The sequence below is a fragment of the Alexandromys fortis genome, unplaced genomic scaffold (genome assembly GCF_014885135.2).
Source record: "Alexandromys fortis isolate MF-2015 unplaced genomic scaffold, M_Fortis_MF-2015_v1.1 scaffold_232, whole genome shotgun sequence".
NCBI lineage: Eukaryota > Metazoa > Chordata > Mammalia > Rodentia > Cricetidae > Alexandromys > Alexandromys fortis.
The window spans coordinates 490,784-510,163 of record NW_026068110.1 but is presented as its reverse complement, the minus strand read 5'-3'; the positions used below and the strand labels follow the sequence as shown (position 1 = coordinate 510,163).

At 50.1% G+C, this 19,380-nt stretch overlaps 1 protein-coding gene across 2 annotated transcripts in view; it reads right to left on the bottom strand.

Annotated features, from left to right (window-relative positions):
* Steap3 (STEAP3 metalloreductase) overlaps positions 1–19,380 on the bottom strand; it is a 40,642-nt gene that overhangs the window by 10,637 nt on the left and 10,625 nt on the right. For both annotated transcript variants that reach the window (XM_050124460.1, XM_050124459.1), the window contains exons 2-3: positions 6,953–7,452; positions 4,277–4,804 (exon numbers count right to left, since the gene is read on the bottom strand). In XM_050124460.1, the coding sequence (XP_049980417.1) occupies positions 4,277–4,804; positions 6,953–7,444 (1,020 nt within the window). In that variant the 5' untranslated portion in view covers positions 7,445–7,452. The remainder of the gene's footprint in view (positions 1–4,276; positions 4,805–6,952; positions 7,453–19,380) is intronic.

Genomic DNA, 19,380 nt, shown 5'->3' with positions numbered 1-19,380 from the left:
CAGCAAGCACTTAGAAAGTACCTACTGTGTGCTGAGCCCTGAACTACATGAGAACATCTGCCATCATGACACCGGTGTCTCCCACTGAGCTCCAAGGACACACACGTGCATCAGGGATGCTCTGAGCCCTGAGATGGCCCCTCCTCATCCACTGGCGTTCCCTGACCCAGCGCCTGCATGGGGAAGAACTGGAATCAAGGTCCTTCTGTCAGGACTGCCATCAATTCCCAGTCAGTCCTGCCATCAGAAAAGCAAGAAAGAAAGGAGACTAAGCAGGCTGCTCTCTGCCTCTCCTACAAGGAGACTGACTCAGACGTGTGTGTGTGTGTGTGTGTGTGTGTGTGTGTATGTGTGTAACTACTTCAGCAGGAAGAAAAAAACCTCATGTAAGCCTGTTACTGGAATAGAATATTAAAAATGAATCCAGGGGCTAAGCAACAATGGCTGCAAAGTTTACAAAAGAAACTAAAGGAGTCAAGAAAATGCCATCTATGGCCACTGCCTGCACTGTGAGAAAAGATGGCCTGGTTTTTGTTTCTGTTGTGCGACAGGGTCTCCTGTAACACAAGCTGTCCTCTAGCTCACAAGGTAGCCAAGGATGACCTTGAATTCTGATCCTCCTGCCTCCACTTCCCAAGTAAGTGCCATAATTTCAAGTTTGTGCCACACGGCTAGGCTGTGGGTGTTGCTGGGATGGAACCCAGGGCTTTCTGCTTTCTAAACAAACACTATGGGCTGAGCCGCATCCAGTTTCCCATTCTGTATTGTAGGGCAGACTGCTTCATATTGCTGTCTGAAGGCCACAAAGGACCAGGAGTTGAAGGACCTGTTTCTTTCCTAACCACTGGCCTTGTGGGTCTAAGACACCATCTCTGGACCTGTTTCTCTATCTGACAGATCCCAATGAGCTGGGATTTTGGCCGGTAATTGCAATGTGGTAAAACAAGCTGGAACAGCATTTGCTAGTGGGGAGAAACGGGTCTGACCCTGCAAAAGGCTCAGGTCCCTGCCGGAGCAGCCCCCAAACAAGACTGACTCATGGTTGGTGGTGTTAGCGAAGCGAGTCATCTCCATGTGCTCTGCTGTTTGCGCATTACTCAGCGGCTCGCTGAGCTCAAGTGGCTCACATCACAAGTCCCGCTGTGCATGACTGCAGAGTATTCAACAGTGGCTTGCAACACTGGTGCTTCTCCCCGCTCCCCGCTCCCAGCTCCCCGTGAGGAGGGGAGGGCAGGGAAATAGGCCTGGAGGCTGATCGTTATCACTTTTATGGCGTGAGTTCAGTGTGTTTAAGTTTGTGTGGAGGCCAGGGGTCAACATTGGGTGACATTCTTCAGGAGCTGTCTACCTTGCTTATTAAGATGATTTCTTAATGAAAGTGGAACTTGGCAAGTAAGCTAGGCTGCTGGCCAGAGAGCCCCAGGGATCTGCCTGTCTCTATCTCCCCAGCCTGGGATGGCAGGCATGTGCCGTCACTCCCAGCATTTTCATGGCTTCCGGGGATTGATCAAACTCAGATCCTCATGCTTGCAAGGCAAGCTCTTTGTTGGATGATTCTCCCTCACTCTAGTGGTCCCACGCTGGTTAGCTTTAGAGTGAGGAGGACAGGGGGAAGCTGCCTGTGGGCTGGCCAGCTGTTGCTTCTGAACTTGACTTCTAACTAATCTGGAAATGCATCTCCAGGAGCAGCACAGGCAAGTCAGAAAACCACAGCAACACCAGTCTAGGTAGTGATGATGCTGCTGGAAAAGGTGGTCTTGAAAGCCTCCAGGCTGCACTGTCTTGGGATTCAGGGAAATCCCAGAGAGGTTTTCTGTGTCCATGTTATTGTGTGTACTCCCTGTTCCTACAAGGCCCAGAAACAGCCATTGTGAGCACTGGCTACAGGGAGGTAGCCAAGAGCAGTCAAGGGAACTGCTTCTCGCAGGTTAAAGCTTCAGGGACAGGATACAACATTTCTCAACAGTGTCCTGGTCTGGGACCCAAAGGTGCCTACCAATCACCTGCCTAAAAACACCCAGGTTGAACTGGCTCAGCATTGCCAGGTTTTGGCATGCTAAACCCCAGCCTTTCTTTGAGTGTTGCCTCAGACATGCTCCATCAGCCTGGCTCTTCCCTTGAGAAATTGGCAACATAGCTGAAGCCCCTTTAGGTCACAGGCTGTCTTGTAGGAGTAAGACGATTCACCTGTGCCATCTGGGCCATGAAGCTGGCGTGATGGCAACACTGGGCTAATGACATCAAGGAGGGTCTGGGCCAGACAGAGAATTTAGAGAACAGCATACACTAAGAGGGAGGGGAGCTGCTCAGTCAACGGCACACGAACCTGCCTTGGGTCACTAGAAACTAATCGGAAAGCTGGGTGTGATGGCACGGCCTTGTGACCCCAGCACTGGGAGGCAGAGACAGTGGATCCCTGAGGCTCACTGCCCAGATAGCAGAACCTATTCAGCAAGTTCCAGGCAACTGAGAGACCTTGTCTTAAAAATAACAAAACAGATGAACAAAAGTCCCCCAAACAATAAGTACAAAACCCAAACCGCATAGTACTTCAGGATCAACAGCTTAGGTGGTCTTTGCCTCCACATAGACAGGCCAGCACTTTTATGTGCCCCACATGCGTGTGCACCTGCAGAGGTGAGCATGCTCATACACACAGAAAAGGGGATTTAGTTAGGGCTGGGAGGGGGGGGCAGTGGCTTCCTATGCCCTGGGAGAGGGTGGGCCTTTTCTTAGCTCTGCCTGAACTCTTGATGACTCAGCACAGAGGGCTGAACATGCAGGGCTCCGGCCCCTGCGTCACCATTTCCGGGACAGGACATGCTGCCTGGAGTCCCTTCAGTAGGAAAGGGCTTCCACATCCAGGGGGTTCACCTTTTGTAGAGGAAAATGTCACCCTGGACTTGCTGCAGGTATATAGTCTTAATTCCTTAGGAAGCTGAGGCAGTAGGATCACAACTTCTGGGCTACAGATGAGTTCAAGGATGCCCTGGGCAACTTAGTGAGAAAAAAAAATCTAGCAATGCTGAAGCATGCATGGGCAGCCCGTATATGGTGGTTCTGTCAAACTTGTCTGAGAAACCACAGGCAGGGAAGCAGGTGCCTGAGGTGGGCAGGGATGGAGGCCTACAGTCCAGCAGTGACGTGACCTCACTCCCACGCCCTGTGTCCCTAGGGGACCATGTCAGGGTGGGCACTGGCCTCATGGGATCCTTATACCATGAGGGTGGATGAGATGAACTTCTCTAGCCCTGGGATGAACCCTGCTGGGTGACTGATGTCCTATGTGGGCAGCATGCAGCCACCAGCCTGGGGCCAAGGCTGACATAGAAAAAGAAAAGCAGAGACGCCATAGTTCTGAACTTGAAGCTAAGAGTAGAGAACCAAGCAGGAATGCAGGCGAGAGAGGGGACAAGCTGCTTCTGTATGCACTGTTGCCTGCTGATGCCACCATTCCTGCTCCCTTGACTTAAAGACCCCCATTGTCCAAGAACCCACTGGGCAGAGTGGTGCCATATGGCTTCTTAAGTGAGTAAATAAGACCACGCCTTAATTAAAAAGGAGAGGAGCCACCTCAGTTGGTAAAATGCTTGCCCTGCAACTGTGAGGATCTGAGTTTGAGTCCCAGAACCCACAAATAAGCTGGGCATAGGCTGGGGAGATGGCTCAGTGGGTAAAGTGCTTGCCACAAAAGCATGAGGTCACACGCGTGCAGACTCATGTGCATACACACACACACATGTGCACACACATACACATGCACACACATAATGTTAATCTCAGGAATGCAAAGGTGGGAGGTGGAGGCAGGTGGATCTGGAACTTGCTAGCAAGCTGTGAGATCTGACGTCAGATCCCCAAAACACACGTAATATGGGGTGTTGTAGTGCACACCTACAGTCCCAGCACGCCTGTGGAGAGACAGGATGCAAAGATAGGAGTTTCTAAAAACTCCAAGGACTGCAGCTAGTCTAGGGTCTGTAGAGGCAAACAATGCAGAAGGTGAGGACCAACGCTGACCTCTACAAGAGCTCCATGGCAAGTATATACCCACACTTATAGGCAGCAACACGCACACACGCACATGCACGTACACATACATGCACACACGCACACACACACACACACTGGCACTCTTTTCCCACTATGTCTTCCTCCACAGTGCTCAAGAACTAAGTACCTGCTCTCCCTTGGCCTCCCACACTCAAGTCTGCATGAGTGAGGATAGAGCCACAGTGGTACCCAGATAGCTCCTGGTGGAGGTGGTGGGTTGTACCTGCTTCACGGCCAGGTTGACCAGGTCGTAGCGGTGGGAGCGGCGCAGCGGCAGGCAGAAGCTGTAGAGCGCGTGCAGCATTCCGAAGAAGAAGCTGAGCAGCCCGATCTGCTTGCGATGCTGCAGCCAGAGGTCCAGCCAGTCCGGGAAACGCTGGTACTTGGTCCCCCTCCTCAGCTGAAGGGCGGCTGCCAGCACACCAGGCAGGTACACCAGGGAGAGCAGCACATAAGCCACACAGGGCAGTGTGGTGTTGACCACAGACAAGGGCACCTTGTAGAATTTGTTCTCATGCTTCCGCACGTATGGCTGCAGGACATCCCGGATGAAGTTGTAGGCATAGAAGCACACAAAGAGCCCCAGTGCCAGAAGGATGGGCACCTTCCAGGAAGGAAAGAGGCGCAGGGGTATGGCCTCTATCTCTCGGGCTGAGGCAAGCGATCCCATGTCCAGGGGTGTGAAACCCATGGCGCGTGCCATCTCTGAGATGGTGTGCTTGGCTTCCAGCTGGTCACTGCAGATGAGCACCTGTAGGAAGAGAGAAGGGGACAGTTGGCTGGAGTCACAGGTATGGGCATGGCTAGGTGACCACCAGGGTCAAGGGCCTTAGTTGAGTTGGAGAAATTGTGGCACAGAGGGCAGGTACCAGTGAGTGACCAGCTGATGAGAGTGCAATTCAGAGTGCAAGATGGCGCTGATGCTCAAGCCAAGGATTTGGGAACAGAGGCCCTGCGGCCTCCCCTGGAGCGAAGAGACAATGCCCTCCTTGCAGGTGTTCTGCTGGCTAGGTGATATCACTGTCAAGGTAGATGCTCAGTCAGACAGCCCCTGTTGCCTCTGGAACAGCTGCTTCTGAGGACTAACTGCTCAGGGACCGCCTCTTTTGCATGTAGCCTCGGAACGTGAGGCAGCAACTGCAGCTGCATCCTTCAGTGCAGAGATGTTTTCTATGGTGCTGTCCCTTGGTTCCACAGAGACCTCAGTCCCCAGCCATGTCTGCCCCATTGTCTCAGCCTGCAAGTCCGCTGTACCCCCTGAGCTCCATTGGAAGACACATTGGTGTCTTTGGGTCCCCTAGAATCCTGAATGATCTTGTTAACACACCTGAGGTCTATCTAGTCTCCCACAGTAACTGAGCAGTTAGTCTGAGTAGTCATCTCAGCCTCCTGCCCAGCCTGCAGGTCAGTACTAATACACCCATCTTTCAGATGAACAGACTAAGGTCTGAGAGCCTCGGTTTTTACTCTGGTACCTTTGCAGGTTGTCAAATCAGCCTGGGATGCCCTCCCTGCTTCCTGAGCCTGAGTCTAAGGCCGGTTGAGGGTCTTCTCCAGCAAGCCCTCTGTCCTAGTAAGCTTTAACTGTCAGCATGGCCACTAAGTCATCTAAGAGGAGTGCCTCAATTAAGGGATGGCCCAGATCAGATGAGCCTGTGGGCATGTCTATGGGGGATTGTCTTAATTGTTAATTGGTGTAGGAGGGCCCAGCTCACGGTGGGAGGCAGCATTCCTAGGCAGGTGGTCCTGAGCCTTGGAAGAAAGCTAGTTAGCAGGAGCAGGAATGAGGCAGCCAGCAGCAGTCCACGGTTTCTGTTGTACTTCCTCATCAGGTGTGAGTTCCTGGCACAGCGGCGATGCCACATGGAAGAGGCCTGGGCTCTTACTCTGACTTACTCTGTGATGGACTGGGACCTGCAGGCTGACATATGCCCTTTGCCCCCTTTGTTGCTTTCAGACAATTTTATCACAGCAATGGAAAGAAAATAAGAGCACCATATGAAAACCTGTCCCTGTCCTGAAAGTCCCATGGTGCAGTCACACATCTAGGTCACACAGTGATGGATAGCTATGTACCTAGAGATTCTCTCAGAGATGGGCCCTGAATAGTTTATGGATGGACATTCTACCACACGTGTAGAGTCCGGCTTTCTTTTGGTCGTGTGTGGTATTTGTGAGGATGTATGTATGTGCGTACATATGTTTCATGTGTGTGCATGTGTATGTTGAGGGCAGAGGTGAAGTCAGGTGTCTTAATCTATCCCTTTCCATTTTGCTTGTTGAAACAGGGTCTCTCACCGAACCCGACGCTTGCCTTTTTGGTTATACTGGTTGGCTACCAAGCCTTAGGGGTCCCCCTGTTCCTGCACCAGTGCTGCTGGGATGACAACCACTACATAGTTTTTATGTGGATGTAAATCTAGGTTCTAATGGTCTCATAGCATGCATCTTACCCACTGCACCAGCTCCCCAATCCCAAGATATCTCCTCCTTGAACCCCAAGTCAACAGCTATCATCCTTTCCTTCATACTGAGGAAACCAAGCTCCCATCTCAAAAAAAAAAAAAAAATACAGGGATCCCATGTCCATTATAAATTGGGTTCAAGCTGGGCGGTGGTGGTGCACGCCTTTAATCCCAGCACTGGGGAAGCAGAGGCAGGTCTGTGAGTTCAAGACCAGCCAGGTCTACAGAGTGAGTCACAGAGCAGCCAGAGCTACACAGAGAAACTCTGTCTTGAAAAACAAAAACAGAATAATAAATAAATAAATAGGATTCAAATCCCAACTCACCAGTGTTGGGCTAACATCATTAATGTCTCTGAGCTTCGACTTCTTGCTGTGTAAGATGAGATTTTTAGGGTAACATGATGATGCTGGCTGCCATTCCCTAGCACCTACCTGCCTGTTCCCATCCCTTGGGCCAGCCTGCAGGGCCCAAGCAGAGATGACATTGAAGGCCTTGACCACAGTGCAAGCAGGGAAGAGTGAGGCCAGGTACTCGGCGTTCGACTGGTGGTTCTGAAGATGCTCCTTCTCCGTGGGGTTGCTTACATCCACTAGGATCTTGCCAGCCAACTGGTCGCCCAGACTGCACAGCGAAGAATAATGCTCCCGGAACACAGCTACAAAAACGACCTGTGGAGAGCTCACGGCCTCCTCCTGAAAAGTCACGTGGGCTGCGGAGGGGAAGAGCCCAGCTGTGCGTTTGGGGTTACGACTCCCCACTACCACGCTGAAGCCAGAGCTCACTAGGCGTGTGGCTAGGGAACGGGCAAAATCCCCACTGCCCAGTATGCCCACTTTGGGGGCCTTGCTGGGGACCTCAGCCAGACTGCCATCACTGTCCACCAGGCGGCGACTGATCAGCGGCTTGTCCATGTCCCCGGACATTGCGGTAGCTGTAAGAGAATGCAGAGATCTGGTCACTAGAGGCCTCCCAGGGCATCTGGCCTCCTCCCTCCCACCTTGTGTCAAACATGGCTGGTTAGGTCTTCATCCAGCAGACACCAAGTATTTGCAAACACAGGGGACAGGCTGATCGAGAGCAGCCCCGCCGGATGAGGACATATAAGCAGAGTGGGAGGACTCCGACCTCCTGAGGAAGGCTGGGAAGACAGAAAATGAAGGCTGGGAAGGTGGCTCAGCAAGCATGGAGATTAGAGCTTGGATCTCTGTGCCCATATAAACACTGGGTAGGCATGGGACTCAGAAAGCAGCGAGAGGGGATCCCTGGAGCAGGCTGAGTAGCTAGCCTGGTCATATTGGTGAGCTTTGGGTTCACTTTGAGACCCTGCCTCATTGAGTAAGGTAGAGAACAACAGAGGGTATAGGCCCGTCTTGGGCCTCCACAGGCATGTGTATACACATGCATACATACCTCAACATGGGGAAAGAAAAAGGACAGGGACACTTAAGAGGACATGGGAGGGGTTGGAGGCTCAAAGGTTAAGAGCATTGGCTGCTCTTTCAGAGGTCCTGAGTTCAATTCCCAGCAACCACATCATGTCTCACAACCATCTGTAATGGGATCTGGTGCTCTCTTCTGGCCTGCAAGCATACATGCAGACAGAACACTGTATGCAAAATATTTTTTTTTTAAAAAAAAATAGGACATAGGAAAGGGGAAAGGAATCTAGGCAAAGCCTCTCACCAGCCGAGAAGCATAATTCCAGTACATGAGCAATGTTTGCCATGACGCTGCTCACGTGATTACGCTTATACCCAGAGAAAATGCTAAAATAGCAATGACCTGAGATGCGGAGATGGCTCAGAGGCCTAAGTGCTTGCCGCACGAGGATCTGAGTTTGGATCTCTAGAATCAATGTACAAAAGTCAGGTGTGGCAGCATGTGCTCACATGTGCAGAGTCAGGCAGATCCCTTGGGAACCACTGGCATGCTAAATTGGTGTAGCTAAATTGGTTTCAGGTCCCAGTGAGAAACCCTGTCTCAAAAAGTTAAGATGGGGAGTGACTGAAAAAAAGACACCTGACATTGATCTCTGGCCCCCACACAAACACACACATACACACACACACACACACACACACACACACAAATAAAAAGGAGATAATAGCGCTTTCCTTACAAGGTTGCAGAAATAAGTCAAACAGGGCTGGGCACAACTATAACCAGACTCAAGCCATAAGCACTGAGCAAGCACCAGCGGCAGAAGACCCCTCTGCACCAATGCCAGGTACCGGTCAAGCCATAGAGATCAGAAATGGGTTGTGGGGGGACAGGAGTCAGGAACAAGTGTTCTGCAGGTTGGCAATAGAGACCCTCTCTGCTCAGCCACCTGGAACCTGGGACCATCCCACCTGACCCCACAAGGCTTCCAGGCTAGGGTGTCCACATTTGCTAACCATTTGTGTGACCTCAGAAACCTGGATGAACAGAAGTATGTCTTCCATCTCTACTTTCAAATTGCTGAGGCAGGAGAATAAGGAAGAAAATAAGGTTGGGGAAGGCTTTGGGCAAAATCTTACAAAATTCGCATACAAAAATTGGCAGGAGAGCTGGGTGGTGACGATGGTACATGCCTTTAATCCCAGCACTTGGGAGGCAGAGGCAGGCAGATCTCTGTGAGTTCGAGGCCAGCCTGGTCTACAAAGTGAGTTCTAAGACAGCCAGGGCTATGCAGAGAAACCCGTCTTGGAAAATAAAAAAAAAAAAGAAAGAGAGAGAGAGAGAGAGAGAGAGAGAGAGAGAGAGAGAGAGAGAGGGAGAGGAGGAGAGAGGAGAAGAGAAGAGAAAAAAAAAGAAAAAAAAAAAAAAAGAAAGAGAGAGAGAGAGAGAGAGAGAGAGAGAGAGAGAGAGAGGAAGAGGAGAAGAGAAGAGAAGAGAAGAGAAGAAAAAAGAAAAGAAAAGAAAAAGAATGACAGGAAGAAACCTTGAAATCCCTTGACCTTGGCAACTAAATCAGGCCACTGGCACAGGTATGGGTGTATGTATGTGTATATGTGTGATGTACATATGTGTGCACATTTATGAGCCTGTATATGTGTGGACATAAGCCTTGTATGTTGGTTCTCACTCTCTGCCATGTTTGACACAGGATCTGTTGTTTTTCCTGCTCACACACCAGGCTAGCTGGCCGAGGAGCTCTGTCTTACTTCCCATTCCCCACAGGGTGCTGGAGTTACAGACATTCATATTGTATCCAACTTTTTCGTGGGTTCTGAGGATTCAAACTCAGATCCTCATGTCTGCAAATGCTTTTTACTTACTGAGGCACCTCCCCAACCCCTGCCCTCACAGTTCTTCATGGGTATGGCCACACCCAAGCACAAGACCTGCCACTGTTCTGATGGCTGTGGGGAGGGACAGAGTGGTTGGCACACATCCTGGAGTTTTGAGAGGCTCAGAAGTCACTGCTGCCTGTGTATTTAGTAGAGGTCAGAGTCTGAATTGTCTGGACTCTAGATGTGCCTGGCTCTGATGTGGGATCTATTTATAGACTGAGGGCACAGAGGGAGAGGGGATCTGATTGCAGCTGATGGGCCTAGGTCTGTAGCCTGGATACAGATCTACTCACCTGCCTGCCAAGCTATGGCTGGGGTGACCCGGTCCCCTCGGGGTCCCTGCCAGGCTCCTTGTCCCCTCTCGATTCCCAGCAGAGCCAAAACATGGACTGCAATTTTGGCTCTGATACACAACTGACCTGCCAGCTCCTGCCTGCTCTTGGAGGCAGGAGTGAGAACAGTCACGGAGATAATAACCCAGGCCTTTTCTCATGGGTCGCGCCACCCTTTGGATTCTAAGTGGTCATGGATGGCCACCAGGCATCCCTTGGGTGCAGTTATCCTCACAATTTAAAATAGACCCTATAAGGAAAACAGGCAGATTCCCACCCAGAACCCAGGGTTACCTCAGACTGCCAGGATGCCCATATGTTATCTTTGGGTGTGTGTCCACACTTTAAGGATGAAGCCCAGGGCTTTGAACACACGAAGGCTTGAATTCATTCTGCCACCAAGCTACATCCTTTGCCCACTTATGGGTTTGATTCCTTTTAAACATTCGTGTGTGTGTGTGTGTGTGTGTGTGTGTGTGTGTGTGTGTGAGACAACAGGTGTACAATACAACTGAACATATGCAAACTGTATGCTGGAGCAGTGGCTCAGTGGTCAGGAGCCTGCACTGCTTTTGAAGCTGTGTGAGTTCGGTTCCCAGCACACACGGTGCGTGGCTCACAACTACCTGTAACTTCAGCTCGAGGAGAGTCTGATACCTGCGACCTCCACAGGCATTGCATTCATGTGCATGAATTCACACACACACAATTAAAAATGAAAAATAATAAATTTTTTTAAAAGTTTTCACATGCTTGTTCAGCATGTAGACTCTGGGTTTAATCCCAGGCATTACACACACTAGTTGTTTTTGTTTTTAAAGAAATTGAGTCTCCAAGGACTGTTATTTCTGTGACTGAAAAGCAAACATGCTTTGGGGTTAAGTCTGAGTCTGTGATTCATTTGTCTCGGCATTCAAAGCTTCTTTCCTTGTTTTCTGCCTAGTTGAGCTCTTTAAGTCCCATGACCCGCAGAGAAGTCAAACTTATACAACAGCCAAAGTTAACTGTTGGGGAGGAGCCATCGTCTCTGGGACTTGGCTTGCCCTGTGGCTTCTTTCTACCATCATTCCAGGGAGGTGTGACTGGATCTGTATATGAGTGCTGAGGTCTCGGGGCTGCTCCGCGGCTCCCAGGGGTATCCTCCGCTATCCACTGCAAGGCCTTGAGTTTAAATGAGGCCATGCAGCAGGATACGGCACACAGCAGCCAAATCTTCCAGGAGGTGCACTGCCTCTCATTTCCCCATGGGCGTGAATCTGCTCTGTCTCCTCTGAAGCTCACACTGAAACGTAACCATTACAGGGCATGAAGGGGAAGGACGTCTAAGAGGTGGATTAAAGGGGCTCAGTCGATGAAGTACTGTGCCTTGCAGACATGAGGACCTAAGTTCAATACCCAGCAACCATGTAAAAAAGCCAGCATGGTGGTTGTCTTAGGGTTTATTATTGCAGTGAAGAGACACCATGGGCACGGCCATTCTTATAAAGAAAAACATTTCATTGAGGGGGCTTGCTTATGGTTTCAGAGGTTCAGTCAGTTATCACCAAGACAGGGAGTATGGCAGCATTCTAGCAGAGGTGCTGCTGGAGCTGAGAAACAGGAAATCCACTGACTGTCATACTGAGTGAAGCTTGAGAAAGACCTCAAAGGCTGCCCCTACGGTGGCACACTTCAAACAGAAGGTGTTGTCCAGATTACAGGTGTGCCCTCCAGCCTCAAGGTCTGGATTAAAGGCGTGTGTCATCCAGCCTTCTCCAACAAGACCACAATTCTTATAATAGTACCACTCCCTATGAGTTTATGGGGACCAAATACATCCAAACTATTACAGAGTTGCTTACCACAGCTGGGGAGGAGGATCCCTGGGGCTCCTCGGGTCATCTAACATAGCCAAATCAGTAAATCCCACGCCAAGGAGACAGGATACGGGCCTCATGAGGTGGCTCAGTAGTGCAGAGCCCAGGTCATCCATATATCTAGCAATGAGCTCAAGCTGGACTACAGAAGGATTTCTGGCAGTTGGATAAAAGCCAGAACTCTTCAGGAACTTGTTAAGTGGGTTCCAGTCCACATGTGGGTGCCTATCAAAGCCCATGCTGGTCTCCAGGCTCCCTCAGTCCCTACTCATCAGAACCCATGATATATTTCAAAGCCCACACTATAGTCTCCTGGCCTTTCTCACCTTCTCCCCCACGCTAAACTCTGGGGTCGACTCCAGCTCATGGACTTCCCTACCCCCAGCCACACATCCTCCTTATAACCCACAGGATTCTTCCTGCTCGTGCTCTCTCACCTCTCTCGAAGACATGGCCATGTCCAGGCTACTTCTTTCTCTCTCTGCTCTGGACTTTTCCAGATGACTCTGGCTATTCTCTCTCTTATTCATAATAAAAACCTTCTAGTGAAGCGGCCAATCCCGCAGTTTCCTTGCTGTGTCCTCTGCATGCTAGAGTATATAGTGGGTAAAGGCATGTGCCACCAAACTGGACCCCTGAGGTCTATTCCGAGGGCCCTATGGTAGAAGGAGAGAGTCTACTGCAAGTTCCCTTTGTCAGAACCCAGCCTCTTCTCTACACAAGGGACCATGGTACCTCATAGTAAAGGATCCGCTCTGGGCTTTCTCTGTCTGCCTGTCTCTCTCTAAGACAGGGTCTTACTGTGTAAACCTGGCTGACCTGGGTTAAAGGCTTGAGGCACCATGTCCAGACTTTTGGGGTTCTTAAATTAACGTTCCATTTTACTCCTCTGTCTAGAGTTTGACAAATTTAACAAACAACAAGAGAACCCTCTGTTTTGTCTGTTGTAAAGGAGAAACAGATTCCTTCAAATCAATGGGTTGCATTTTCTAAAAATGTGCTCCGAGATAATGGCCTGAAGGCATGCATGCATTTCACCTTAAGCCAGCTTAGTGGGGCAGAGGTAGGATGGGAATGTGGCTGAGTCAGCAGAGTGCTTGCCTGCATGCCAGAAGTCCTGTGTTTGACCCTCATGCAGTAATCTGGAAGTGGTGGTGCATGCCTGGAATCCCAGAGGCAAGAAGATCAGAACTGTGAGGTAACTGTCATGTACACAGTGAGTTTGAGGCCAGTCTGGGTTACATAAGACCTTGTGTAAAGGAAAACAAACACAAAGACAGCCAAAAGGAAGAAGACCTTGCTGCCCGACTCTCAGAATAGGGCCAGGTGGAGCCTGGGGTGGGGGTCCAGCAGGAAGATGGGCAAGACACCAGCAAACTCTGGAGTAGAGTCTTGGGGTGTCTGCTAGCAACAGTCCTTAAGCCACGGCATCCCCAGGTCACCCCTCCCTGCCAGGATCCCCAGTTCTCAAATTAAACACACAGCTGCTTTGCCTGTGCCTCCCTGGCCCTGGAGCGCTGCCTCTGCTCTGTGAGGTAGTCTTTCCAAGGTGGGAACTTAGTGCAGTTTACTGTGGAGACCCAGCACATGAACTTCAGCTAAAGTCTCACTGGCATCTGCAGAGGTCACAGAACCCCCTGCAGAGATCCTATGGGACCCACTGCAGAGGTGCTATGGGACCCACTGCAGAGCTCCTCTCCCAGATATTGTGCTCCTGAAAGTCCAGGGGACATACTCCGAATGCCACTGTGGTAGGTCTTCAGTGAAGAACTGGGGAAAGCGCTGGGTGTACCCAGTACTTGCCTAGGGTCTTAAGTACTTTCTGTCACCATGATGAACACCATAGCAACGTGGGGAGGGAGGGTTACTTCAGCTTTATAGTTCTACATCACATTCCATCACTGACAGTCGGGGCAGGAGCCCAAGGCAGAAACCAGGAGGCTGGAACTGAAGCAGAGGCCATAGAGGAACACTGCTTCCCGGATCGCTCTTCATGGCCTGCTCAGCCTGTTTTCTTATAGCACCAGGACCACGAGCACATGGGTAACACTGACCCCATGGGGTGGGTCTTTTTTTTTTTTATTGAGAAAAGGAAAAAAAGTTTCTGCCTCCTCCCAGCCTCCCATTTCCCTCCCCCTCCTCTCACCCTTCTCCCCCTCCCCCCACTCCTTTCCCCCTCCCTCTCCAGTCCAAAGAGTAGTCAGGGTTCCCTGCCCTGTGAAAGTCCAAGGTCCTCCCCCCTCCATCCATGTCTAGGAAGGAGAGCATCCAAACTGGCTAGACTCCCACCAAGCCAGAACACGAAGTAGGATCAAAACCCCGTGCCATTGTCCTTGGCTTCTCATCAGCCCTCATTGTTCGCCATGATCAGAGAGTCCTGTTTTATCCCATGCTTTTTCAGTCACAGTCCAGCTGGCCTTGGTGAGCTCCCAATAGATCAGCCCCATTGTCTCAGTGGGTGGGTGCACCCCTCGTGGTCCTGACATCCTTGCTCATGTTCTCCCTCCTTCTGTTCCTCATTGGGACCTTGGGAGCTCAGTCCAGTGCTCAAGTGTGGGTCTCTGTCTCTATCTCCATCCATCACCAGATGAAGGTTCTATGGTGATATGCAAGATATTCATCAGTATTGCTATAGGATAGGGTCATTTCAGGTTCCCTATCCTCAGCTTCCCAAGGAACTAACTGGGGACATCACCTTGGGCTCCTGGGAGCCACTCTAGGTTCAAGTCTCTTGCCAACCCTAAGGTGGCTCCCTTAACTAAGATATGTGCTTCCCTGCTCCCCTATCCAACCTTCCTTTATCCCAATCATCCTGTTTCCCCAAGTTCCCCCAATCCTCCCCTTCTCACTTTTCTCTCCTCATCCCCCCTTATCCCCATTCAACCCCACCCCCAAGATCCCAATTTTCTCCCCGGCAATTTTGTCTACTTCCCATAGCCAAGAGGATAACTATATGTTTTTTCCTTGGGTTCACCTTCTTATTTAGTTTCTTTAGGTTCACCAGGTATACACCCCGTGACCTTTATTTATGGCTAGACACCAATTATGAGTGAGTACATCCCATGTTCATCTTTTTGGGTCTGGGTTACCTCACTCAGGATAGTGTTTTCTATTTCCATCCATTTGCATGCAAAATTCGAGAAGTCATTGTTTTTTACCGCAGCATAGTACTCTAATGTCAACCTGTAGAATGAAAATAGACCCATATCTATCACCTTGCACAAAACTCAAGTCCAAATGGATCAAAGACCTCAATATCAGTCCGAACACACTGAACCTGATAGAAGAGAAAGTGGGAAGTACCCTACAACAGATGGGCACAGGAGATCGCTTCCTATGTATAACCCCAGCAGCACAGACATTAAGGGCAACATTGAATAAATGGGACCTACTAAAGCTGAGAAGCTTCTGTAAAGCAAAGGACACTGTCACTAAGACAAAAAGGCAACCTACTGACTGGGAGAAGATCTTCACCAACCCCGCAACAGACAGAGGTCTGATCTCCAAAATATATAGAGAACTCAAGAAACTAGACTTTAAAATGCTAATTAACCCAATTAAAAAATGGGGCACTGAGCTGAACAGAGAATTCTCAAAAGAAGAAGTTCAAATGGCCAAAAGACACTTAAGGTCATGCTCAACCTCCTTAGCGATCAGGGAAATGCAAATCAAAACAACTTTGAGATATCATCTTACACCTGTCAGAATGGCTAAAATCAAAAACACCAATGATAGCCTTTGCTGGAGAGGCTGTGGAGGAAGGGGTACCCTCATCCATTGCCGGTGGGAATGCAATCTTGTGCAACCACTTTGGAAATCAGTGTTTCGGTTTCTCAGGAAATTCGGGATCAACCTACCCCTGGACCCAGCAATACCACTCTTGGGAATATACCCAAGAGATGCCCTATCATATGACAAAAGCATTTGTTCAACTATGTTCATAGCAGTATTATTTGTAATAGCCAGAACCTGGAAACAACCTAGATGCCCTTCAATGGAAGAATGGATGAAGAAAGTGTGGAATATATACACATTGGGGTGGGTCTTTTCATATCAATCAAGAAAATGCCCTACAGACTTGCCCACAGGCCAACCTGCTGGGGGCATTTTCTCAACAGAGGCTTCATCTTCCAAAATGACTCCAGCCTGTCAGGTTGACTTAAAGCTAGCCAGCACAGCCAGCATGCACGATGCCCTATGTTTGCGCACCAGCACCACACAGGCTGGGCAAGGCAATTCCAGCACTCTGCAGGTGCAGGCAGGAGGATCTCAGAAGTTCTTGGCTACAGGGCATTCTCCCATACATGTCCATCTTCGAAAGACCTAACATCATTATCGTATCACTTGTATTGTGGCTTTGGACAACTACCCCAGCCCATGTTTATAAGAGTTCGTTTATTTGTTTGTTTGTTTTGAGAAAGCTCTGGTTACTCCTAGAACTCCCTCTGTAGCCCTAGCTGGCCTTGAACTCAAGAGATCTGCACGCCTCTGCCTCCCAAATGCGGGCATGAAAGGCGCGTTCCACCACTACCACCTGATGGGATTTCTTAGAAGATGGATATATTCCTGAAAGGGATAACTGGTTTGACCTGACTGGGGAGGAAGATTCATCTCACTCCATGAATATGTTACCTACTCCATAAATATTCATAAGCATCTCTTTAAAAATCCACAACAAGAACCTACTAGGCTTTTCCCTGCCTTGGGCCAGCCTACTCAAGTCTCTCTTCAGAGTGTTTGATTTGCTTGACTTTAATAAACTTCCAATACTATCAACCTGACAGGACCTGGACTCCTTAGACAAAGCTCTGGCTATGTGTGAGGGAGTTTCTGGATTAGATGAACTGCAGGGAAAGACCCTCTTTAAATGTGAAGGGCAGCATCCCATGGGCTGGACCTGGAATAAATTAAAAGAAGAAAATGGGGTACGCAACAGCATCTATCTCTTTCCTCTCCTGACTAGATGCTTTATGCTCCTGAGACCATGCGTTCCCCACCTTTACACCATGTACCCCCAAACTATGAACCAAAATAAACCTTTCTTCCCGGGGCTGCTTCTCCAGGGGCTTTGTCACAATGATGGGCAAGGTCACTAATACACCACTCTTAACAAATGTGGGGAAAGGAGGATGGGGGATGTGGTGGCGCTTCAGCCAAAGAAGCAAACTTGATGGTCTCCTTTTCTGCCACCCGCATGTCACCAGGCCCACAGCAGGCTGGGGAGAAGTGTAGCATTAGGAAGTCACAAAAACTGGAGGACCAGGACATTAGCAGATACCCTGGCTGGGAGGATGTCCCTGAAGGACGGCTGAAGAACCCACATGGGCCACCTCCCATCCATCCAATTTCACTTCTTCAACAGTGAGAGTCAGAACTCAACAGATCAGCTCACTTCACCCCTCGGCCATTAGACTCAGTGTGATAGTCAGTGCTGGCCAGGAGAGGGAAGGGAGTGTCCCTGACGTCAGCACTAAGGCCAGGGGCTCTAAGATTCGGGATGAGCCAGCTCCTGCATCATCAGCACACAGTATCGTTAGAGTAACCCATGTGCACAGCGCCCCTGTGGCCCAGCAGTGCTCAACAGCACTCAGACCCGCCATGCCTTCTCAGAGGAATCCCCTCAGCCATTCCTTGAATCCCCACGGTGTACACAAGAGAAACAAGATACAAGATCCACAGTGGAGATTTTCGGAGATGGGCAGGCTTTGCAATTCAGCTGGAAGCAAAAGACTCAGTTTCTTTCCCTGTTGCTGTGGTAAAATATCACGACAAAAACATCTTAGGGAAGTCAGGGTTTATTGTGGCTCATGTCCAAGGGTTCCATTGAAGGGATGGTGGTGGCTAGAGAGGAGGGTGGTCACATGGTACCCAGTCAGGTGAGAGATGACTGCTGGTGCCCAGCCCACTTTCTCCTTTGTCAGGACTGGGTCCTCCCATCTGAACAGAATCTAGATAATCCCTCAAAGGCAGCAGAGGCAAATATAGGGAGTCTTCTAGGTGTTTCTAGATCCTATCATGTTCACAATCTGTGTTAACCATCACGGATTTCAATGAGAGCCTGGCCAGGCACCAGGACAGCCAGGGAGGGCCAGTTTAGCTGTGCCAGGGGAACTCCAAGAGGGGCCCGAGGATCAGCCAGCTCCTCCTGTCAGGTTGGAGGCTATGGAGAAGCAGCACCGGACCTGCAGCTTCAGCTCCTGAGATGAGGCAGTCTCCTGCTTCCCTGGGGAAACTGGAACTGCAAAACCTGGAGCCCATGTGCCCCAAAGGCTGTGTCTGCCTCTTCCCTTGCCATGGGGAGGGATTCGCAAAATCAGAAAAAGAGGGTTAGTCCAGCTTTGATCCTGAGCTGGGAAGCGTGGGGGTAGAAAGAAGGCAGAGGTAGTCAAGACACACAAAGACAGCAGCTGGCCCTCCTCCTTGGGCTCAAGCTTGATGACATCACTTCCTCCTGTTCTGTCTAGAGTTCCTTTCCTAGAAAGTCTTTGGGGGAAACTCCCCTGGCCCTGAAGAGCCACTCCTTCTGGACTCCAAAGGACACTGAACTTGGCTTCCACACTCTCCAGATGTTCGGGGAGGACCAGATCATACCGCCACTCCCCAGCTCTGCCATGGACCAGAGGAGGCTTTCTCAGAGGACTAACAGCAGGACTGGCTCTTGCTTTCCTACTGGACCAGGGCAGAGGGGAGCCTTGGGCCCCTCTGTCTCCTTACTGACCGCCTCACCTTTTGGCTCACTCCTCTGTCCCTGAGCCAGGTGGAGGCTCCTCCTTACCCATACACGCACCTCTATCACTTAACCCATCGCCTGACATCCAGGAGATGCTCAATTAATATTTGCTTGAATAATGGGACTTCTGGATTCTGTGCCGTGGGCGGGGTGTGCTTGTGACTCTTAGCTATTTTCCCAGAACCTAGCTGGGGCTCTGCATCCCAGTGGTGATGAACTAGCCAACTCCTCCCTCCCTCCCTCCCTCCTTGCTCTCTCCCCACCCCACCCCCAGCTCCGTGCCTGTGGTTGCACATGGAAGGCAGGGAACAACCTCAGATGTGGTTACCAAGGCTCCACGTACCTCCTTGAAAATCCCTGACTGCTCTGGGGTTCACCAAGTTTCTATACCACAGCCACGCAGTGACAATTTTAGACACTAACTTCCACCCAGGCACTGCACAAATGAGTTTAAATACTACAAATAAATATAAAGGCTGTGGCACCCATCCCTTGTTTCTAGTGCCTCCCGATCAGAACTCTGAGATCATGTTTAGTTTTTTGAATTAATCTTTTTTTGCCTGCATATCTTCTTCTCTCCAACTAACAAAACTCGAGGTCTGTTCTATTTTTGCTCTGGAGGTCGCATATCAGATATTTACATGACAGTTTACAGCAGTAGCAAAA